Consider the following 25,569-nt stretch of genomic DNA (forward strand, 5'->3'; position numbering starts at 1 on the left):
TATCTCTGAAGTATCTCCAGAAAACAGAGGTTCTTTGGAAATATAATAAAACCTGAATACAGTAATTCAGTAAACAGAGGTACTGTTTTCTGGAGTGCTGGGCTAGCTACTAATATAGGCTTAGAATTTGCCTGATCACTCGCTCCATCTCCCTCATCTGATTTTCTAAACCACCTACAGGATATTACTATTTTACTAGCTTAAAACAAACAAAATAAGTTCTTCTTACTTAAAAGAAATTAAAAAGAAATTAAAAGTGTTTAACATATTACAATGTTTTCCTTTTTAGTATTATTACTTTTTGACAGGACTTGAACAGTGATTTCTTAACAAGACCCTTCATATTTAATACTCACATGCTTTGAGGTAGAAATCTGTCCCAAAATGTTAATAATACACTTTTTCCCACATATTCTATAATATATAATAACACTTCACCCAATATTTCATGAAAATAAAAACTCTTCAGAAAATGAAGGAAACCTACATTTTATGATCCTTTGAGAAGGTTTGAAAACTAGCCATAATTTCAAGCACCACAAAAAATACGCACCCTTTCTTCAAATAAATATTAATGGCATAAATAAAAACAAAACCAACTATTCAGAGTAAGAAAATATTAAAGTATATACCATGTATACCTACCTAGCAACAGAATACATAAAGAGAAAATCATTGTCTGGTGAACCTGGGGTCTTGCTATAGTCTCTATACTTTTTCTGAGTAGTATTTTTGATATCTTTCATTACAGATTCCATTTCTTTACTTAAGTTGGTTTCTGACTGTAAAAAATGCAAACATACATATCAAGTTTATTCATATTCGTTTTCTCTAAAATAGTCCAATACTACAATGTTTATATGAATTCATTAGGAAATTAAAAGTTAAAAAGTTAAAACACATGTACATTAGCTATTCACTATAAATATACTTAGTGCACAAGGATAAAACAGATCAAGAAATATCTTTTCCTATTTTATCCTAATTCTATATTGTGATTGGTTAGCCTAAAATCTAACCATGAATTAACCACACAAACCTATATTCTAAACAAATGAGTAGATGTCACTAAAATAATATTTTAGAACAATTTCCATGTTGATAAGCAATCTTTCATTTATGTTCTCTTCTCAAAGACTAATATTGATGTCCCTTGCTTTGAGCATATTTTAAACACATAAAAATTTGGATTTACCAAGGGGAAAAAAACCCACAGACTCTAAAATTAGTCTTCAACTAAGAAAAGAAACTGTGAGGAGAGAAATCTTGGAGTAGCGTTTAACTATGAATTTCTGTTTCAAAAGTCAAATATTAATAGTTTTCATAAATTCACTGCTTAAACTAGGCACAGTTATCACTTCTTTCAGATACTATATCCTAAATCTATAATGAAAGTGAAATATTTAAATATTTAAATCAAATAAATAAATCCTACTGGATGGGATAAAAGATGGGTTCACTTACACCAAATCCCACAGTAAAGCAGACTGACTTCAGTGAATGGTTCAATCAAGTATATATTTTATCTGATACACACACATATAAGTTGTACATAAATCTATAATTATATACATATAAAGTGTGTGTGTGTGTGTGTGTGTGTATAAATGTATCATCTTAATCCTAATACACCTAATGGGCATATTTTTAAATGATTAGACTACGCTTTACATGACAAGATACATATATAAGTAATTTATTTGTTTGGCTTCGTTTTTAAAGATTTCAACATCTTAAAAGAGTCTAACCATATCTAAGCTTATAGAACTTCATGATCTGGAAGAAGTATATTAAAACTATAGCAATTTGGACTTAGGAAAAGTATAGCCTTTGGTAATAATTTGTTCCATTATTATCATTTTTGTTTTTAGTAACCACAAATAGAAGAGAAAAACATCTAAAAGCAATTGCTGTTAAATGTTTAAAGGTCCAAAAAAAAAAAAAATGTTCAAAGGTCCAGAGTAATTTAGAAAGGAATGAAAATGAAAGGAACGAAAATGAGAGCTGAAAGCAGAGCTGAGTTTACCAGGATATTTCTGCCTTACACTGATGCTTACTGGGAAAGCTCCCGGCCGTCCCTGCAGCTCTTCCACTTCCTTTATGAGATCTTGTATGCTTTTGTTACTAGGACGTTGCCAAAGGTTACTTTCCACATTGCTCCCAGGATAACAAGGAAGAACACTGTTAGCAAACTGCCTACAGAGAGGACATGTGAATTCTCCTTTGTCCACCGAGAAGCCCTGAAGAACCTGATCATTCTAAAAGATGAAATAAACATACAGATTTATAATGCACAACTTTATAGAAAACAAAATTTACACCATTATATTTTATAGTAAACAAATGAACCAGGCCAAAAAAGAAAGAGAAGACATCTCTAATATATATCATAAAAACATAAAGTCCCTTGATGTAATGAGCACAGGCTGTTATACGCAACTGATGAATTACTAAACTCTACCTCTGAAACTAATAATACACTATATGTTAATTAATTGAATTTAAATTTTAAAAAAAGAAAGACGATGTTACTTGAAAAAAAACATAAACAATGTCTCTCATTTGACTGTTGAAGCTTATCAAATCACTTCCTTCCACATGCAATCATGTAATCATGCAACACATCACCAAGAACTGTTTAAGTATCTTACTCTTCTCTCAGTATGAAACATTCAAATACTGTGGCAATTAATGTGTAATATAGATTTAAGATAATGAATAACTTAAAAAGGAGGCCACTTCACAGTGGATCACCTTCCCCTTACCGTATGTCCCTGTTTTTATAAACTATAGGTGACCACTGGGAAGATTCTCTCAGTGCCCATGTTCCTTGATGGAGAATAGATAACTTCTGAGAATAAATCAAGCCTCAAAAATGTGATGTATCTTTGTCTGTGAAACACAACTGACTGGACTTTATGCAGTGAATTTGATTAGCTTTAATGGATAGGGAAAAGATTCAGTTAGAGTACTCAGAATGTAAGTGTGATATGAGGGAAATTAATGTAATACCTTTCCTTCAGATATTTCTGATAGAAGAAGAGAAAACAGAATTGTTTAAACATAGACACATAAGCATATGTGCCTAGGAGGAAATTCTTACTCATGAGAGACTGCTATACATGCTAACTAACTAGAGGACTTAAGGCAGGAATCCAGACTTTTACATCTGTTCCTTTCTTTTGCCTGAAACCACCACACAGCCATTTTGCTCTTTTAGGCTATTACAATTGTGTAGTCCTAACCATAATTTTGCTCTTTTTCCCAGCAGTTTCTTTCTTACTCTGCCACTAACTTAATGCTTTATTTCAAAATATGTTTTAATGCATTAATGTAAATGTATGAATGCTACAATATGAACATTATTGCTAACAAACAAAAAAATGAGGAAAGAAGGATACAAAGAGAAGAAAACGAATTTGTCTATGATTACAAAGGTAATGACAATATTAGGAAGAATTTAAGTTTCCCCACTCTTAATTTAGTGCTCATTTCACTATATCTTAGGTCTCAAATACTTTGACTAAAAAACCAAATTCTACTTTTTTTTTTTTTTACTTTTTGACATTTATTTTTTTCAAGTTCTTAAAAATGAAACACCACATCTTCTTAAATCCAATTCTGCAAATATTTACTAAGCTCCTATCATATGTCAAATGCTATGCCAGGTAAGGGCATAAAGACTTAAGGTACATCTTCACATAAGGTACTAACAATATAAAAGCAAACAGAAACAAATAAATTATAATAATAGTGTGAAAAATACAAAAGAGAAAGCTTCTCAGAGAAGCCTTGTGAGCTAACTTTTAAAGATACACAAGAAGGGTGTATAGAAGGTTGGGATGAGAGTCCTGATCATTGAAGGACATTCTATAAGCTCCCCTACAGCCTTAATTTTAAAGAATGCTAGATCCTCGTCCTTGCCTTGATTGAAACTACGTTTTTTCTTGAAGCCTCCCCAGAAGCCTTCTCATACCTCACCCCTCACACCTCAGTATTCTTCTCATCTCTAGTACTGGCTTAGGATCTTTACACTTGCATTCTCCCATTGTCATTTAGGGATATCACACTTTTCCTTCCTTTTTACTGTCATCTACTACCCTCAGTCACTGAAGACTTTGGTTTTCCTCACTGCTCCAAGACCTACGACCCTCTTATGCTACTTCAGTGCGTATGGGAACAACCAATCTTAAATCTTAGTCCATCAGCTTTTTGACCTCATTAGCTCCTATGGCACTGACCTCCACCTACCTGTTACCATGACCTGTTACCTGTTACCATGACCACCCCCTTATACTAAAATGACCCCAAATTGTCCATATCCAAAAATATTAAATCCAAACAGCTTACAGTCTGATTGCCAACTGCTGTCTCCTCTTTTAGTTCCTTCCTTCTTTCTCAGTTTATCAAGACTTTCCTATTCTGCCTACACAACATGATGTACCACTTCAAAAACTGGTCAATACTTCTCATTCATCCTCCGTATGTCCTTCCATCATATAAACCCCATAAAATCTTCATACAAAATTAATCCAGTGGATAACTTCTCTAATTCTGTACTCAAATTAAGTGTTGTTAAAGAAGACTGAAGTAACTCTTGCTACAAGCTGTTTCCACCTCAACTGAGCCCTGAATACTTCCAGGCAATCTTTCTCCAACATCCTATGAAGAATTGTCTCACCCAATTCCAAAGCGGTTTTTCCAAACCACCTCTTCACTTCTCAAGTGCCTTCACCTATCCCAGCCTTGCTTCCCTTACTCTAGAAGCATAAAGCTATATCTCCTACCTCAGAAAGAAGAGAATCATGACAGTTCCTTCAGCTTTCTGCCTTCTTCCACTCCAATATTTACTTAATAAATCCCATAAGTCCTTCCATCCACTTTCTTTCTTCTAGTCTCTTTGCTAGTATCTCCTAACTAGTCTTCCAATCACACTGTTGCCACTATGGTCCACCTCATGTGAGACTCTTACTCCCAATCAAAATCTTTCAGTGATCACAATTATCTCTCTCCTTGATTCCTTCCTCCTTCTTACATTCCACATGTCATGTCTCACTAAGTCCAGACTTCCTCTAAATATATTTCAAATCTCTAAGCTCTTCTCCGTCTCCAGTGTGATGACTAAGCTCAAGCCACTATCATCTTGTACCTCCTGAATATCATCACATTCTTTCTTACTCTACTGCAATCCCACAATAATCCCCTACCATCTACATAGCTGTCACAACGACCTTTCTGAAGATGTCATAACTCTACTTAAAAGTCTTTAATAACTTTAGTGGCTCTCTATAAAGAACTTATCTAAATAAAGTTCAAATTCCTTACACCAACTACAAGGCCCTTTACAATATGACCTCTAATTACTTTTTCAGTCTTACCTCTCATCACTCAAGCACCATACTTCATCAAATGTTCTGGCACTCAGGAGAAGTTCCAGTAATACTTAACACATATCCTGCAACTGTCTATTTATTCTATCTCACGCAATGCATAGTAAACCCCTGGAAGGAAGGAACTGTGTCTTATTCACTGTTGAATCCCCAATGTCTATCACAGTATCTCGAACACTATAGACACTAACTAAAATATTTGTTGAATGAACGACTGCAGATGTATGAAAAATGCATAATGTTCTTAAGGAACTACTAAGTAGTTTATTAATGCTGAATTGATGAAAGATAAAGATAAAGCAATAGGTAAGCCCAGATCATGAAGTACCCTGAATACCATTCAAAGAAGAGTGAACTTTACCCCATCAGGAAGAATTCAATAAAGGATTTTTAAGCCAACGACATATGTCATCAGATTTACATTTTAGAAAGATCAATGTGGTGAATAAATTAGACTTAGAGTAAGGAAACTGATAAGAAAGGAACTGCAATAGTCAAGATGAGAGATGAAGGCATACACAAAAATGAAGAATAATGAAAGGAGAATATAGTCAAGTGATACTTAAGAGACAGAATAAGTAGAATTTACTTAGTAACTAAATGTGAGAGGTAAGGATACGAAGGGAAAAGTAGGAATCCACTCCTTTTAAGTTAGGAACTGGGAAATAAGAAGGCCATCCTTTTAAGAGGCTGAGCTGAGAAAAAGAGAAAAACTGCAGCTACAGGGGAATGCAAAGTCAAGGGAAGAAATTCTGAATGAGAGGGACCTGTGCATCTCTATGAATTGAAAGAAAGGACAGAATAGGCAGAAAAACTGAAGATAGAAACAAAAAAGAAGCTCCCTTCTAATAGATAAAGGCCCCTGAGGTGAACAGGAGAAAGGAATACTAGAGCATCAACAGGAAAATTATTCCTGAACAGAAGAATGAATACTACCTCAAAGAGTAAAAAGAAAGAATTGGTTGGGATGCACTTATTTGTCAGGGCATAGATAAGCAAAGCAAGAAGCTAAGCTTAGTATGTGACATAAAGCCACACTGTTTTCTTGGTGACAAAGATAGAGACAGAATCTGATGAGAGAAAAGGGATCTTGGAGTTCAGGTGAAGAGCCTGGGATAGGGGAGCAAAGGATTGGAATAGCTGCTGAAGACACTAGGAGAGGAAACTAATCAAAGGTAGGTAAATGAATTGATAAGTAGTATCCACAGTTGGTAACCCTGTCTAAGCCGCTATTATACAGGAAACCACAAATCTACAGACATACCACTTCACTTAGTTTTATGATTTTTCTGGCAGGGCTAGCTGTCTGGGTCTCAAATCAAGGCAGGAGGATTAAATGACTGCTCTTCAGAGCAGAACAGGCATAGTACCAAAAAGTGAGGCTAGGAAAGAACTAATGCTGGGAAATATACGAAGGGGTAAAGGACTAGAGATCTTGATGTCAGAAGCAAACACACTAATGAGAATGAAAATAAGAGAATCTGAAGGATAATCATATAATAAAATGATATGGTAGGATATTTTAAAGCTTAATATTTCAGAGCTAGAGTAGCAAAGTCTAAAATCACTACCATGGAAATCATTTGCTAAAGTGATATAAAAAAATGAAATCCCTAAAGCTGAAGAGGTCAAGGAACCACAAGGCTGCATAGGTCAAATGTCAATCAAAATCATGTAAGAGGGGCACCTGGGTGACTCAGTGGGTTATGCCTCCGCCTTTGGCTCAGGTCATGATCTCAGGTCCTGGGATCGAGCCCCACATCGGGCTCTCTGCTCAGTGGGGAGCCTGCTTCCCCCCCTCTCTCTCTGCCTGCCTCTCTGCCTACTTGTGATCTCTCTCTGTGTCAAATAAATAAATTTAAAAATTTTTTTAAAAAATCATGTAAGATGAACTGGGATGTATATGCTATAAAAACATTTAATACCTAGAATGATATATACATTTTTAAGTCAACTTACCCGTAATGATTCCATGTAAGATTTATGACAATCTATATGTAACGTGTGGCCACAGGTTTGTACATAAACACCTCCTTCCCAACCAATTGATACTGCCAAGAGACAAGAACTCTTAAAAAAAAAAAAAAAAAGACAAAATACAATTAATTTAAAAGAAAAATATACCTATTTAAATATATCCACATAAACCTCTGAATGATTTCATAGTCATATTAATGCGAACTTTCTATTTTTGTGATATAAAGTTAGTACCCCTTTGACAGTCATAAGGCAGTATCTTTAAACTTGAAATACCACAAAGTTTTAGCTTCCACATATCTGGGCTCATAATGAATAAGAATAATTATAAATTATACTTTCTCCACCCCACGAAAAATAAACTCTCAATATTACACTATACTTCAGTGTAAACTATTCTGCTGTTGATTATTTTACCTATTCTATATATCTCTCTGTGATACCTGACATTAACAACTTCCTTCTTTTCTTTCAATTTCATGATAGTTACCAAACAGTGTTATATTAGCTTCAGGTGTACGACATAGTAATTGAACAGTTCCATACATTACCTGGTGCTCATCACAAGTGCACACCTTAATTCCCATCATCTGTTTCACCCCCCACCCCAAACACCTCCCCACTAGTAAATATCAGTTCATTCTCTACAGAGTTCATTTCTTATTTTGTCTCTCTCTTTCCTTTGCTCATTTGTTTTGTTTCTTAAATTTCACATGAGTGAAATCATATGGTATTTGTCTTTCTCGGACTGACTTATTTTGCTTAGCATTATACTCTCTAGCTTCACCCATGTTGTAAATGGCAACATTTCATTCTTTTTTATGGCTGAAAGGGATAGTATCCAAAATACATAAAGAATTTATACAATTCAGGTGCCTGGGTGACTCAGTTGTTAAGCATCTGCCTTCAGCTCAGGTCATGATCCCAGCATCCTGGGATCAAACCCCGCATCAGGGGGGTTCCTGGATGGCTCAGTCATTAAGCGTCTGCCTTTGGCTCAAGTCGTGATCCTGGGGTCCTGGGATCAAGCCCCGAACAGGGTTCCCTGCTCAGCGGGGAGCCTGCTTCTCCCTCTTCCACTCCCCTTGTGTTCCCTCTCTCACCGTGTCTCTGTCAAATGAATAAAATCTTTAAAAAAAATTTATACAATTCAACACCCAAAAAAACAAGTAATCCATTTAAAAAATGGGCAGAAGACATGAACAGACACTTCTCCAGAGAAAACATCCAGATGACCAACAGACACATGAAAAGATGCTCAACATCACTCATCATCAGGTAAATGCAAATCGAAACTATAGTGAGCTATCACTTCACACTTGTCAGAATGGCTAAAATCAAAAACACAAGAAACAACAGGTGTTGGCAAGAATGTGGGAAAAAAAGGAACTCTAATGCACTGTTGGTAGGGATGTAAATTGGTACAACTGCTATGGAAAACAGTACAGAAGTTCCTCAAAAAGTTAAAATTAGAACTACCCCATGATCCAATAATCACACTACTGGGTATACACACCCAAAATACAGAAATCTTAATTCAAAGGGATACATGTGCCCCTATTTTATAAAAGTATTATAAGTATGGGAGCAGCCCAACTGTCCATCAATAGATGAATGGATAAATATGTGGTATGTATAAATATATATACATACACAATGGAATAACAACTTCTTTCTTAAAACACCTACTTCCCCCTGGCTTCCATAATGCTACTCTCTTTTGATTTTCTTCTGATCTCTTTAAACCATTTGGTTTAGGCTTCCTTTTAAGACTCTTTTTTCTTCATCTGTCCCTTCAATGTTTATATTCCTTAAGGTTCTATTTTTTTGTGCTACTCTCTTACTAAAATTGTTCTCACTGAGTTATTTTAATCAGTAAATTCAACTCTTACCAAGTTGGATCGCTTGCCTCTGTAACAGATATTTGAGTATTTCTGCAATCTCTAGTTTGATGTCCCTCAGATAACATTAAAAAATGTGTCATGGGGCGCCTGGGTGGCTCAGATGATTAAGTGTCCGACTCAATTTTGGCTCAGGTCATGATCGTAGGGTCCTGGGATCAAACCCCATGTCAGGCTCTGCACTTAGCTTGGAGTCTTCTTAAGATTCTCTCCCTCTGCCCTCCCCTCTGCTCGCACGTGTACATGCCCACACTCCCTCTCTAAAATAAAGAAATAAAATCTTTTTTTTTTTTATAAATGTGACATAAGTATCATTTTTTCCATGAATCTTTCTTTTCTTCTTGGTTTAAAAAACTCCACAATCTATTTAGTCACCAAATCAGAAAGCTAAAAGTCATTCTACATCACATTCTTTTCCTTCACACCACAGTATTAGCTCCCAAACCACACAGATTCTATCTCCTAAATAACGTGTGATTTTTGCCCCTCCTCTTTGTTCCTGCTATAACATTCATGTCTGTATCATTTGTTGTGGGGGAGTGGGTTCTTCAATAAAATTTTTCTTTTTTTTAATTTATTTAAGAGAGAGACAGAGAAAGACCACGCTCGATCATGCACATGGGGTGGGGGAGGTAGGGAGAGAATGAAGGAGAGGGAGAGAGAAAAACGCCAAGCAGAATCCCCACTCAGCAGGGAGCCCACATGGGGCTTGATCTCACATCTCTGAGATTACGACCTGAGCCAAAGTCAAGAGCTGGTCACCTAACCAACCAAGCCACCCAGGTACCTCTTCAATAAAGTTTCTTAACTGGTCTCCCTGACTCCAGTATCTTCTCTGCATAATGTATCACCCTCCATACATTTTTCTAGACTACAAATTTGGCCATAAAATAACCCCTAAAGGTACCTTAACATTTACAAAGGTTTAATATAATATGCAATAAAGAAGGAACCCAGATCATATAAGCAACAATACCTTTTTGAAATCTGTTCCAAAAGTTAATTGCTTTTATCTCCTCTCCCTCTCTTATATCTTCAACTTACTCTTCTCTCCTTCTCTACCAATTCTTTCCCTTCAACCTATAAACAGGCTTAGACTTTTCCTCCTAAAATAATTTTCTTTGAATTTTCATTTGGCTTCTGTTAAACAGCACTTGGGCCTGAACTTGAGTTTACCCTCCAGAGTCTGTAGTAAACAGATGACCATGTGAGAGCAATAAAGGTCTATCATGAGTGACAGCACTTCATGAAAGATTTGAAAAGCCATTAAAACTGAGTATACCTTTAAACTTTATTTTTACATTGAAATGAAACATTTACATTATAATGTAAGATAACCAAATAATCTTTAAACAATAACAACAAAATTCCAATGTTAAATCAAGATTGTTCATGAGTAACTAAAAGCTGAAAATATGACACAGTGCAAAATGCTTTCCCAGCCAATTTAAAGATGCATAACAGCACAAATCAAATATCCACAGCAGGTGAGCTAATTTCTACTGTTACAAATCAGAAAAGCAACAGAGACCTCTCATCTCTGTTTTATGTTTTGGAGCCACTTGAAGTAGCAGATTTAGATCATTTTAGAATGGTTGGTACTCAGGTAATAAACAAGCTGTTCTCTTTGGCAATATATTATAAAAACATAATCAATCTTTCCTTTTAATAAAAGCAGTTAGCTTTCAAAACTAAAATCAGGGGGCGCCTGGGTGGTGCATTCAGCTGAGCATCTGACTCTTGGTTTCGGCTCAGGTTGTGATCTCGGGGTCTTTTTTTTTTTTTTTTAAGATTTTATTTATATATTTATTTGAGAGGGAGAGAGCATGCACATGAGCACAAGCAGCGGGAGGGGCAGAGGGAAAGAGAAAGGGAGAAGCAGACTCTCCGCTGAACAGGAAGCCAGATGTGGGACTTGTTCCCGGGACTCTTGGATTATGACCCAAGCTGAAGGCAGGCACTTAACCAACTGAGCCACCCAGGCGCCCCATGATCTCAGGATCTTGAGATCTGGCCCCACAGCGAGCTCCATGCTCAGCAGAGTCTGCTTGAGACTTCCTCTTCCTCTCCCTCTGCCCCTCCTCCAAATCTTGCTCTCTATCTCTCAAATAAATAAATCTTAAAAAAAAAAAAAAACTAAAATCAGTACATCATTTGTCTATTTAATGGTTAGATTTCTTATATGAATCAGATAAAAAAAAGGGCAGGAAACATTTACTAACACAAGACTAATATTTTAGAAAGACTTCAATGATGTGCCCACCATTGTGCTAAGAATTGCTTAATGCTGAATCTTAACCTCAATATTTATTAAAACCTTACAAAAAAGGAATGAAAAATTTACCAAGATCACGCAGTTACAAATGCCAGAGCGCCGCTTCAAACCCAAGTCTATCAACTCCAAAGCTCAGGTTCCCTCCCTACTGGGTCCCATCTCTTATATATAATACTCTAGAGTTTCAGCAGCAGTACTACTTGCATGACTAAAATTCTATAGGTCATCTCTGTAAAATGCATGCAACTCATGTAAAAAGAGCAGAGTCTACACAGTTCAATTCTGTAATCAAAATCAGTGCCCATTAACAGTAACTCTTCTGCTGTACAGAGTCTGTCTGCCTACGAAACCATACTAGACTAGTTCAATAAGACATCTAGTAAGCATCTACAACCCACATAGCACGTGCTAGGCCCCGAGGGAACCATAAAACCAATGTAAGAACAGCCTTACACTTCTAGAGGTATATAGTCCAGGGAACACACTAGATATTTTGTATATACTATTTATGTATATAAATAACCATGATGAAAGTAGGAAAGTATTGTGTGAAAATATATATATTTAAGAATAAAATCCCACATCACTGACAAACACACAATAGAGATTCTGTCCAATTCAGATTTCAGTTCAAAGTTCTTACAAAAGAGATTTTTTTCTAGAAATGAGTATTCTGGATACTTTAAGAAAGAGATACCATACACTTTATCTCCTTTATTAGATCTCCCCTTCCCTCAAACTTATTTTGCTCTTAAGTCTGGGTTATATTCTCATTCGATCAAGTTATTTTGCTTTTCTGTTTGGCTCTAGGATTCATCTCTACTCATCTACTCTAAAGTGATTCAAAATGACAAAATTAAAACCAGGATTATGGCAACAGAATAAAATCTAAATAAAAGTGGTAGTAGGGGCACCTGGGTGGCTCAGTGGGTTAAGCCTCTGCCTTCAGCTCAGGTCATGATCTCAGGGTCCTGAGATTGAGCCCCGCATCCGTCTCTCTGCTCAGCAGGGAGCCTGCTTCCCCCACTCTCTCTGCCTGCCTCTCTGCCTACTTGCGATCTCTGTCTGTCAAAAATATAAATAAAATCTTAAAAAAAAAAAAGGTGGTAGTAAATTTCTGCAAAAGCAGAACTTAGTACAATTTAATCATTTTCTTCAAAATGAAGAGAGATATAGAGAATAAAGAAAAAATATGAAAATGTGTGCATATGTATGCCAGGGCATGCGCACAAGCACGCACACACACACACACACACACAGAGGCTTCCTTTTCCAAATAATAATAATTTCATTTTAAAGCCTCTGAAAACATATGGAAGCATGGTCCTCATTACCTAACCCAAACTGCCTTATAAGGCCTATCTAACCTGAGCCCTCCGAAGAGGCTAGCTTAAATATTAAAAACCCTACTATACATTTATACTGACCTTTTTTTTAAATTTTTTTAAAAGATTTTTATTTATTTATTTGACAGACAGAGATCACAAGTAGGCAGAGAGGCAGGCAGAGAGATAGAAAGAGGAGGAAGCAGGCCACCTGCTGAGCAGAGAGCCCGATGCGGGGCTCGACCCCAGGACCCTGGGATCATGACCCGCGCCAAAGGCAGAGGCTTTAACCCACCGAGCCACACAGGCGTCCCTATACTGACCTTTATAACGTGCAAAGTGATCTAAAGAAATTTTTAACCTTTTAGGTAACTGCATGAAAAATTACATGAGCCCTATCTTATAGCCAAGGAAATTGAATCCTAGACCGTTTATCCAGCAAGCTTACATTGCTAAGACCAGGCCCCAGTCTTCCTCACCTGGAACTCTTTCTGCTCTATACAATGCCTCCCTAACTAGAGCCACCATCTCCTCAAGAACCCACCAGAAGCCTTCTCCTCAGTCCAGGCTACTGAACCACATCCTATTCTGATGCTCATCATTACTAGGTCAGTTATTGTTTACTTTACATTTTTAAAGCATCATAATGAGATCTTATAGTATATCTTTAAATGAAAATAAAAGGAGGCAAAAATCTTCATAAAATATTCAATGTAAATCTAAAAGTTTTTATAGAGTGAAAATCATTGCATTGAACTGAATGTGTATATCTCGCAATAAACAACATTTGAAACATAGTTGTAACACTTACAACCTGAAATTTTTACTTATTAACAGATTTCCATTTCTTTCCTACCTATGTAGTAACTTTCTTCCTAATAAACTTCAACATTCCAAATAAGAATGAAATTTGATAGAAGAAAAAATAAAAAGTAAAACTCTGGAGAGAAGTAACCATCAATTTTGCTGACAAAAATACTATTTGATAAAAAGGGTACTTACATCCTTAAAATAACGCTGTAATAATGAAAGTCTCACATCATGAACTGCTGCACATGTATCCCAAGGGTAAATCTGCTCCTCTTCAGTGATAGGCAATTTTTTTGGATCAATGTTGTCACGGCACTGCCCTAAAACTACATTAACAACAAAAATAAGAGCTCATTAAATAACCAACCTGATTCAACATGATTCACAGAAAGTTGTTATTTATCACAAGCTATACTAATTTTTCTACAATTAGGATATTTTTTAAAGACCCCCCAAAAAGTGATATTTTAGTTTTCTTCTAGAGAGTAAATAAATCTTAAAATATGACAAGGGTGCCTGGGTGGCTCAGTTGGGTTAAACATTCAACTCTTGGCTTCAGCTCAGGTCATGATCTCAGGGTTGTGAGACAGCCCTACATATGCTCCATGCTCAGTGTGGAGTTTGCTTGAGATTCTCTCCCTCTCCCTGTCCCTCTACCCCTCCCACCTGTCAAATAAATAAATAATTTTTTAAAATCTGACTTTTTTTTTTTTTGAAATAACACTAAAAGATTAGTATGAACTTTGGGTGGATGGATAGATGGTTTGTAATGGAGGATGAATGGTTTTCAAAATATGTCCACTGAAAAAGCCTAGAAGTTATGATTCTCCAGTATCAATAACCTTTATTTCTAAATATTCTATTTCTCACTAAAAGGAAACAGAGATCCTTGGAAAAAGAAGTGCATCTAGGGTTGGAGCCCGGAATTGTATGTGATAAAGAGCAAGGAGGTATTCAAACACGGAGGGGCCACATCATGAAGACCTGCAGGAGTTCTGATGGCCAAATTTGAGAAAATTTGAGTACTGAAAAGAGTAATAGTAACAGATAACACACGCATTGATTCAGGCAAGGAACATCAAGTAAAAGGGTAAAGTGTCAGAGTCTCAATGTATCATCCTATAGATTACCTACCACCATAACCAAGCGATCAAACTTGGTTGGCATCACCAATAATGAGACAAACTGTCACTATGAGCCTCTTAACGTGATGGAATGGGAAGGGACATCATTTATATAATACCATTGCCAAAAATGTTTAACTTAAACCTAATAAGGAAATAATCACATGAATCCGGAAAATGAGATATTCTACAGAACTGACCTAGACTCTTTAAAATTTTTAAAAGGGCCTAAAGAAACTATTTTAGTCAAGGAAACTAACAAGAAATGAGAACTAAGAGGCACCTGGATGACTCAGTCAGTTAAGTGTCTGCCCTTGGCTGAGGTCAGGATCCTAGGGTTCTGGGATCAAGCCCCACACGGGGCTCCCTGCTCAGCAGAGAGTCTGCTTCTTCCCCTGAATCTCCCCTCCCCCTGTCCCCAGCTTGCACTCTCTCTCAAATAAATAAATAATATCTTAAAGAAAAAAGAAAAAGAAATGACAACTAAATGCAATGTATGATCGTTTTCTTGGATCAAGAAAAAAATCTGAGGTGCCTGGGTGGCTCAGTTAGTTAAATGTCTGCCTTTGGCTCAGGTCATGATTCCAGGATCCTGGGACTGAGCCCTGCATTGGGCTCCCAGCTCAGCTGGAGAGTCTGCTTTTCCTTCTCCATCTGCCTGCTGCTCTCCCCCTGCTCCACTCCCTCTGCTTCTGCTTACGCTCGCTCTCGCTCTCTCTCTCTCTCTCTCTCTCTCTTTGTCAAATAAATAAATAAATAATCAATCAACCTTTATTTTAAAAACCTGTTATAAAAATACTGAGAGAATTTGAACACAAAATATTAGATATTACTATTAAATTTCTTGGGTATAATAATATAGAAGAATATCTTTGTTCTTAGGAGATACATTCTTAAGTATTCAGAGATAAAAAACATCATGACATCTGCCATTTTCTTCTAAAAAGTATGTGTGTGTGTGTATGTGTGTATAGATAAAAGAGGAAAAGAAAAACAAACATGGCAATATGTCAACAATTTTTGAGTGCAGGGAAAGAGTATTCTGTAGATCCAAAACTTTCAAAATGAAAAGTTGGGAAAGAGGTATACAGCAAGAGGGAAAAAATAATATTAATAAGATTTTATAATTGTAAAATATCTAAATCACAAAAAGAGGGAGTGGGGATATAAACATACAGTCCCATACATTATTAGAAGACTCAGTAAGCATGGGAAGACCATTCTTCAGGAAACAGTATTAGGTATATGAATGTGGGCCCTAAGTTCTGAAGAGATTTACAGCAGCAGCAGAAAGAAGAAATAGAAGGAGGGAGATACTAAGAACTAAAATAATATTAAGTATAATGTATAATCCTCTTAATACACTGCTGGATTTGACTTGCTAGGATTTTTTTTGAAGATTTCTGGATCTATATTCATAAAAGATACTAGGTCTATCATTTTCTTTTCATGTGATATTTTTATGTATCTTTGGTATCAGGATAAGGCTGTTAATATAGAATGAGTTAGCAAATATTCCCTTTCTTTTTCTTTTTTTTTTTTTTTAAGTTTGGACTAATGATAATTCTTTAAATATTTGGTAGCATCATGAGTGAAGCTTCCTGGTCTTGGGCCTTCATTCGTTGAGAAGTTTTTGACTACTGATTCACTCTCTTTAACTGTTCAATGTCTGTTCAAATTTTCTATTTCTTCTTGAGTCAGTTTTGGTAGTTTCTGTGTTTCTAGGAACTTATCCATTTCATCTAGGATATCAAATTCGTTGACATAAAATTGTTCATAATATTCCTTTATAGTCTTCTATTTCTATAAGACTGTGGTAATGTTCACAAGTTTCATTTCTGATTTTAGTTATTTCTGTGTTGTTGTTGTTGTTGTTTTAACTCTTGGCCAGTCAAGCTATAAAACTGTCAATTTTGACATTTTCAAATTTGCTTTTCAAATTTTGCTTTTGCTGACTCTTTCTACTGTTCTTCTATTCTCTATTTCATTTATCTATGCTTTAATCTTCATTATTTCTTTCCATCTGCTAGCTTTGGGTTTAGGTTGCTTTTCTTTCTCAAGTTCCTTAAAAGTGTAAAGTTAGGTTATTGATTTGGGATCTTTGTTTTTAATGTAAACATTTACAGTTACAAATTTCCTTCTGTGTACTATTTTCCCATAGGCTTTGGTATGTTGTGTTTTCATTTTCATTTATTTCAAAGTATCTTTTTTTTTTTAAGATTTTATTTATTTGACAGACAGATCACAAGTAAGCAGAGAGGCAGGCAGAGAGAGAGAAGGGAGGAAGCAGGCTCCCTGCTGAGCAGAGAGCCCGATGGGGGACTCGATCCCGGGACCCTGGGATCATGACCTGAGCCGAAGGCAGAGGCTTTAACCCACTGAGCCACTCAGGCGCCCTATTTCAAAGTATCTTCTAATTTCACTTGTAATCTCTTGTTGGACCCAGTAGTTGTTTAAGAATGTGTTATTCTCCCCCAACTTACTTCTCCTCTCCATCTCCCAATGTCCTCCAAGTTATTCCTTATGTTCCACAAGTAAGTGAAACCATATGATAACTGACTCTCTCTGATTGACTTATTTCACTCAGCGTAACTGGGAAATCAGAGGGAGAGATAAATCATGAGAGAGACGGTGGGCTTTGAGAAACAAACTGAGGGTTTTGGAAGGGAAGGGGGTGCGGGGTTGGGTGAGCCTAGTGGTGGGTATTGTGGAGGGCACATATTGCATGGAGCACTGGGTATGGTGCATAAACAATGAATTTTGGAACACTGAAAAAAAATAAAATTTTTAAAAAGTCAAAAACAAAAAATAAAATAAAAATTTTTAAAAAGAATGTGTTATTTTAATTTCCATTTATTTGTGAATTTTCCAGTTTTCTGTTAATGATTTCTTGTTTCATTCCATTCTGATCAGAGAGAATATTTTGGATGATTTCAATCTTTTTAAATGGATTATGGTTTCTTTTGTGGCCTAATACATAGTCTATCTTGAAGAATGTTCCATGTACAACAGAGAAAAATGTGTAGTCTACTCTTGTTGGATAAAGTGTTCTATATAAGTTGGTTAGATCTGTTTTGTACTGTTGTTAAAGTGATGTGGTTTTGTTTTTGTTTTTTAATTTAGAGAGGGAGAGAGAGAGAGAGAGGTGGGGGAAAAGGCAAAGGGAAAAGGAGAAAGAGATTCCCAAGCAGACTCCACACTCAGCACACACCCAACATGGGTCTCGATCTCACAGCCCTGAGATCATAACCTCAGCCAAAGTCAACAGTCCGGAGGCTTAACTAACTGAGCCACCTGGGTGCCGTGAAGTGTTTTCCCTCTTTGATCTTGTTTAGTTGTTCTACCCATTATTTAAAATGGGGCACTGAAGTCTCAACTATTATTATAAAACTACTTCTCCCTCTAATTCTATCAATTTTTGCTTCATATATTTTGGGTTTCTGTTGTTTGGTATGTATTCTTTTTTTAAAATTTAGTTATTTATTTTGAGAAAGAAAAAGAGCATGAGGGATGGGCCAGAGGGAGAGGTAAGAGAGAATTCCAAACAGATTCTGCACTGAGCAAGGAGCCTGACACAGGGCTCAATCTCACAACCCTAAGATCATGACCTGAGATCATGACCTAAGCCAAAATCAAGAGTCAGATGTTTAACCAATTGCACCAACCAGGTGCCCCCGTTTGGTATGTATTACATCTTTTAAAACAAAACAAACAAACAAACAAAGACTTTATTTATTTGAGAGAGAGACAGAGAGAATAAGCAAGCACAGGGCAGAGGGAGAGGGGGAAGCAGACTCCCTGCTGCATGACAGAGCCGGACGGACATGCGGCTCGATCCTAGGACTCTGAGATCATGACCTAAGTCAAAGTCAGATACTTAACCAACTGAGTCACCCAAGTGGCTCTGCTGTGTATCATGCTCATAACGATTTTATCTTCTTGATGGAGTGACTCACTTATCAATATATAATGTCCTTTTTCTTCTTTTGACAATGTTTTGCTTAAAATCCATTCTGTCTGAAATTAGCATAGCCATCCCAGCTCTCTTTTGGTTCTATTTGCATGGAATACTCTTTCTCATCCATTTTCAACCTATTTGTGTCTTTGGATCTAAAATGTCTCCTACAGACAGGATATTCGTGTTTTTTAGTCTATTCTATCAATCTCTGCCTTTTAATTGGAGAGTTGAATCCATTTGTACTTCAAATAATTATTGATTTAGAAGGACTTAATTCTGCTTTTTGCTTTTTATTTTTATATGTTCCTCAACTTGTTTATTACCACTTACTTTTGTGATTAATTGAATATTCTAGTTTACCATATTGATTCTCTTCTCATTTCTTAGTTTTTTCTTAAATGGTTACTTTCACTTTCTAAGAGTCAAGGGGGAAACATTAATATCAACTTCCAATAGTATACAAAAATTCTGCTCCTTTACAGCTCCATCTCCCCTCCTTGCCCTTCATGTTTTTGACTATCTGCATTTTTCTTACAAGAACATTGATATTTGGTTTAACAATCTCAATCTGCAGGTCTTTCTGGATTCAGTTCCTTTTATAGGCTTTTTGTTTATTACCTTTTTTAAAGCACTAAGATTAAAACACTGACTTTCTTGAGTTTTTCAAAGACCGTGGTGAGTAATAAAATGGAAAAGATTATATAATATTGTATTCTTCTATGAAGAACTGAAACTCCCCAAGTCAATAATATTTACAACAGACATTCTGCACAATAGTGAGAGCATATAAAGCAATACCTTTAGAACTTTATAAAACTGCTATAAAGGCCCTTAACTTAAGCAGTGTTTTGAAGGGCTCATAATCAAAAGTCTACAATTCAGCACAACTCAAATGTTAGACTACGGGCAGAAATCATGGGACTCTTCTTTGATGCATGGTTTCAAGACAGGCCAATAAAGGATTGATGGCTATAAAAAAGTCTAGAGCAAAAAGCACAACTAGCACCCAGACCGTGGTCTCTAAATACCATTTCCCAGTAAAAGAAACTAAGGCTTCTTAGAGAAATGACTGATTTCTGGGCCAGAAAGGTATAACTTGCCATGCCAGAAAATGTAAACTCCCAAGTCTGTAAGTTTTGTGTCAAAAGAACTGAGGAAGTAACTTGAAGAGGCTCTCACTGAACAAAGAAGAATGTGATATCAACAAGAAATTAACTGCAACAGATCATAATGATACTAAAAGTACTAATTAATTATTTTGGGAGAGTACTAAAGAACCACTACCTCAATACTTGGAGCACTACTAAATAAAGGGAAAGAAGATGGTATTTATCCTGTCTTTCGGGTATAATTTATTTGTCAGAGTAACCAAGATAGTTGATGAGGTAAAATTTCTTTCATAGAAATATTTCAGGTAATAAACAAAAAATGAAAGATTTGTGATCTCTGATGAACTGACTGCTCTAGGCAATAGTCATCATTTAAAGTGAATATCTCAAACAGACAGAAAACAGAGTGGACAGAGGAAAGAGTTAAACATCATGGGGATATATTCAGCAAAATCCAAAATGTTTTTCAATGACCCAATTTTGTAAAAAAAGTAAAATGTATGGGAGTAGGAGAGCACCTACTTGGGAGAATGGAGGAGGAAGACAGGAGATGAAAAGGAAACTACTAATTAAAAGATTACAAGGAGACCCTATAACTATAAATTAATTAATCTAATACAGTAAATAAGAAACAACTGGAGAATTTTGAACACTGATTAGATATTTTACTATACTGAGGAACTAATTTACTTATGAGTCACTGTGGTTATGTTTTAAAACAAGAACTTTCTTTTTAACTAAAACAGTAAAATATTTATAGATGAAATGAAATGATGTCTGGAATGTGCTTCAATATAATTTGGGGCACGGGGGAAGATAAATAAGATTAGCTCAAGTTAATCACTATTGAAGATTGATGGAGACATGGAAGTTCATTTCACTAGTGTCTTTACTCCATTATGTGGTTAAAATGTTCCATATTCATATTCACCATGATCAAGTGAGATTTATTTCTGGGCTTCAGGGAATGCAGGGTTGTTCAATATCCACAAAATGGTCAATGTGAAACACCACATTAGTAAAAGAAAGGATAACCATATGATTCTCTCAACAGATGCAGAAAAAGCACCTGACAAAATACAGCAACCATTCTTGATAAAAATCTCAACTAAATAGGGATAGAGGGAACACACCTCAACTTCATAATGGCCATATACAAAAAAGCCACAGCTAATACCATCCTCAGTGGGGAAAAACTGAGAGCTTTTCTTCTACAGTCAGGAACAAAACAGTGACATCCACTTTCCCCATTGTTATTTAACATAGTACTGGAAGTCCTAGCCTCAGCAATAAGACAAGAAACAGAAATAAGAGGCATTCAAATAGGCAGGGAAGAAATCAAAGACTTTCACTATTGGCAGAGGACATGATACTCTAGGTAGAAAACCCAAAAGACTCCACCAAAAAATTGCTAAAACTGATACTAGAATTTAGCAAAGTCACCAAAAAATTGCTAAAACTGATACTAGAATTTAGCAAAGTCACAGCAAAATCAACATAACAAAATTGATTTCATTTGTGTACACCAATAACGAAGCAGCAGAAAGAGAAATCAAGGAAGCAATCCCATCATTATTACACCAAAAACCATACCATAACCAGGAATAAACCTAATCAAAGAGGTGTAAGATCTGTACTCTGAAAATAATATGAAAGAAAGAAATTGAAGAGGACACAAAGAAATGAAAAAAACATTCCATGCTCACAGACTGGAAGAATAAATATTATTAAAATATCTATACTACCCAAAGCAGTCTACATATTTAATACAATCCTGATCAAATACCAACAGCATTTTTCACAGAGCTAAACCTTGTATGGAACCAGAAAAGACCCCAAATAACCAAAGCAATCTTGAAAAAGAAAAGCAAAGTTGGAGGCACCACAATTCTGGACTTCAAGCTCTATTACAAAGCTATAGCCATCAAAATAGTATGATACTGGCACAAAAACAGACACATAGATAAATAGAACAAAACAGAAAACCCAGAAACAGACCCATAACTATATGGTGAACTAATCTTTGACAAAGCAGTAAAGAATATCCAATGTAAAAAAAGACAGTCTCTTCAACAAATGGTGTTGGGAAAACTGGACAGCAACATGCAAGAAAATGAAACTGGACCACTTTCTTACACCATCCATAAAAATAAATTCAAAATGAATTAAAGACCTAAATATGAAACCTGAAATCATAAAAATCCTAGAGGAAAACACAGGCAGTAACCTCTTCAACATCAGCCATAGCAACTTCTTACTAGACACATCTCCTATGGCAAGGGAAACAAAAGTAAAAATGAGTTATTGGGACTACGTCAAAATAAAAAGTTCCTGCACAGCAAAGGAAACAAGCAACAAAATTAAAAGGAAACTGATGGAATGGGGTAAGTTATTCGCAAATCACATCTGATAAAGGGTTAGTATCTAAAATCTATAAAGCACTTATCAAACTCAACACCCAAAAAACAAATAACCCAGTTAAGAAATAGGAAGAAGCCACAAAGAGACATTTTCCCAAAGAAGGTGTATATACAGACGGCCAAGAGACACATGATAGGATGCTCAACATCAGTCATCATCAGGGAAATGCAAATCAGAACTACAGAAACAGAGATATCACCTCACACTGTGAGAATGGCTAAAATAAACAGCACAGGAAACAACAGGTGTTGGTGAGGATGCAGAGGAAGGGGAACCTTCTTACACAAGCTGGTGCAGCCACTCTGGAAAACAGTATGGTGGGCCCTCAAAAAGTCAAAAATAGAACTACCCTATGACTCAGGAATTACACTACCAGGTATTTACTCAAAGGATACAAAAATACTAATTTAAAGGGACACATGTTTATAGCAGCATTATCAATAATAGCCAAATTATGGAAAGAGCCCAAATGTCTGATGAATGGATAAAGAACATGTTTTGTGTGTGTGTGTGCGCTCACATGCGTGTGTGTATATGATATATCGCACAACAGAATATTACTCAGCCTTCAAAAAGAATGAAATCTTGCCATTTGCAACAACATGGATGGAGTTAAGAGTTTATTATGTTAAGTGAAACAGGTTAGTCAGAGAAAGACAAATACTTGATTTCACTTATATGTGGAATTTAAGAGACAAAACAGATGAACATAGGGGAAGGGGGGAAAAAAAGAGGAAAATCCTAAGACACTCTCAACTAGAGAACAAACCGAGAGTTGATGGAGGGGAGATGGGTGGAAGATGGGCTAAATGCATGATGGGCACTTGTTTTGACGAGCACTGGATTTTATATGTAAGTGATGAATCATTAAATTCTATTCTTGAAACTAATATTGCACTATATGTTAACTAACTAGAATTTAAATAAAAACTTGAAAAAAATAAAATAAAATATTCCATATTAAAACTTAAAAAGATAAAAGAAAAAGAGATTAAAGAGAAAAAAAGATTAAAATAAAGATAGAGGTCAGAAGTAAGGAAAAAGGTAGAGAGTGGCAAAATGCAAGATGTCAGTAGGTGTGTGAGGCTCAGAAAGTTAGGAAACAGCCAGAGACTTCACCTGCTACAGTTCCCAATTAAAGTCACTCTTTAGAGATCTAATGCTTTTTCATGTTAGTTTCTTATTCATTTCCTTCTATCTATAAAAAAGAGCTACAATATAGTGGAATTATCCAATATTAATAAGTTTAGTGAGTGTACAAAATTGTAAAAAAGAATTAAATGAAGTGACAATTTGGTCAAAGCAACTTTAAACATATTAAATAATAAACAAATAAAGATTAAAACAACAAAAACAAAATCTCTGCCTTCATTAGGGCAGAGATTCTGTTTTGCTTTGTTTTATACTATGACAGTATCTGGCACCTAGGTTCCCAGGAAATATTTGTGGGATGAATGAATGAAGGAAAAAATAAAACATTTATGATTATAAAGTATTTGGTGAAAAAGTTATAAAAAGTTAAGTGGTAATAATCTAATAGGCTAGGTTTGTCACAGCAGTAGAAAACAGAAATAGCTACAAAACTAGCCAATACTCTCACACATTTCCTTATTTTTTTAAAGATTCATTTATTTATTAGAGAGAGAGAGAGAGAGAGTACGCATGCGCACAGGGGCAGGGGGAGGGTAGAGGGAGACGGGGGATGCAGACTCCTCGCTGAGCACAGGGCTTCATCTCATGACCCTGAGATCATGAGCTGAGCCAAAATCAAGAGTTGGATGCTTAACCCACTGAGCCACCCAGGTACCCCACACATTTCCTTTTTAGCAGGCCTTTCTGGTCTTGACAGCTCTACTCCAATGTCCTATTCAATTGGGGTTTTCCAAAGGAATTTTATTTTTAAGCAAGAAAAGTAAGAAGAGGATATACTAATTTACCAGCACCCCATTAGATCCTTTTGCCTATATTACATTACTTAACCAAACAATCCTCTGAAGTCACTATTATCTCCATAATTAAAAGAAAGCAACAAACTTAGCCAGATTATATCAAGCAAAACTTGCATTTGAACTCAGGGGAGTCTCATATCTCTTTCCACTTTACTATACTAATTTAGAGAATAAACACCCTAGGAAAAAATGCTCAGAAGAAATGTCAAAGAATTTTATTTTCTCTTTGCTTCACACAAACTCCTGTTCAAAATGGACTGAATACATTAGGACTAGAGTGAGTAAAAGTTATCACACCTTAAAATACTTTAGCATGGGGAATGATAGAGAGCATTCAGACAAATCCTTCAAAAATTTTTCAAAAAAATTTTAGGGACACGTGGGTAGCTCAGTCAGTTAAATGTCTGACTCTTGATTTCAGTTCAGGTCATGATCTCGGTCATGGGATGGAGCCCCATGTCAGGCTCCCAGCTCAGTGCAGAGTCTGCTTGAGAGTCTCTCCTTCTCCCTCTGCCCCTCCCCCCACTCATGTGCATGCTCTCTCTAAAATAAATTTTAAAAAATTTTTTACTTACATATTGGCAAAGATATTCAGCAAGCTGTTTCAAGAATTACTGCTTCTACTAGCTCAAGAAATAAAGGCAAAACTGCCTGAATGTGCCTTATGTAGTTAAAATACTTAACTGACAATATTTCTGGGCTCAAAACGCTTCCCAACTTTAAAACAATTAAATTGTCAAGAAAGCTGAACTCCGTTCAGGCCTTCTAGGATAGGTAATACACCATCACAGTTTAAGCAAAAAGACTTTGTAACATATAGAGAGACTTCTCTGTAAAGAGTTTCTTCTAACACTCATGCTCAGGAAAGCCAGATAAAACCAAATTTAAAATCCTTGCTAAGAGATCTAAATTGATCCCTGCTATATAGATCTACAGCTATATCCAGACAAAGATATAACTTTCAATTAATACAGATATTTATTAATATGTTGTATACACTTAGGCTCTAAGATAATCCCACTGAAAAATTACTTTGATTTTACCTGAGGATGCTTGTAACAGTACAACCAATCCTGTAGGTCGGTCTTCAGAGGAGGGCCCACTCTGACCACAAATAACACAATCATATACTGCTTCAGAAACTTGTGGTTCTGCTGTTGTGATCTCCATAGGAATATCATTCTCAGGAGAATCTGAGGGAAAAAAAATTACAGCTCTTAATTCTTGAGGAGAAAAATCTTTCTTCAATGAAAATACAGAGAAAAAAAATCAAGTTCAAATAATTTTGTGCTTCAATACCAATAAAGTTATATAGTATTAAAACTATGGG

General features: G+C 35.9%; 1 protein-coding gene across 1 annotated transcript in view; it reads right to left on the reverse strand.

Annotated features, from left to right (window-relative positions):
* The window catches only part of UBR3 (ubiquitin protein ligase E3 component n-recognin 3), a gene marked incomplete at its 5' end in the record, with an annotated part of 238,879 nt that overhangs the window by 88,639 nt on the left and 124,671 nt on the right, over positions 1-25,569 (reverse strand). Inside the window, 5 exon segments of the mRNA XM_080798665.1 lie at positions 646-782; positions 2,058-2,258; positions 7,350-7,460; positions 13,871-14,004; positions 25,283-25,432. Of these exon segments, the coding sequence (XP_080654791.1) occupies positions 646-782; positions 2,058-2,258; positions 7,350-7,460; positions 13,871-14,004; positions 25,283-25,432 (733 nt within the window).

The sequence above is a fragment of the Martes martes genome, assembly GCF_963455335.1.
Source record: "Martes martes genome assembly, chromosome: 3".
Taxonomy (NCBI): Eukaryota; Metazoa; Chordata; class Mammalia; order Carnivora; family Mustelidae; genus Martes; species Martes martes.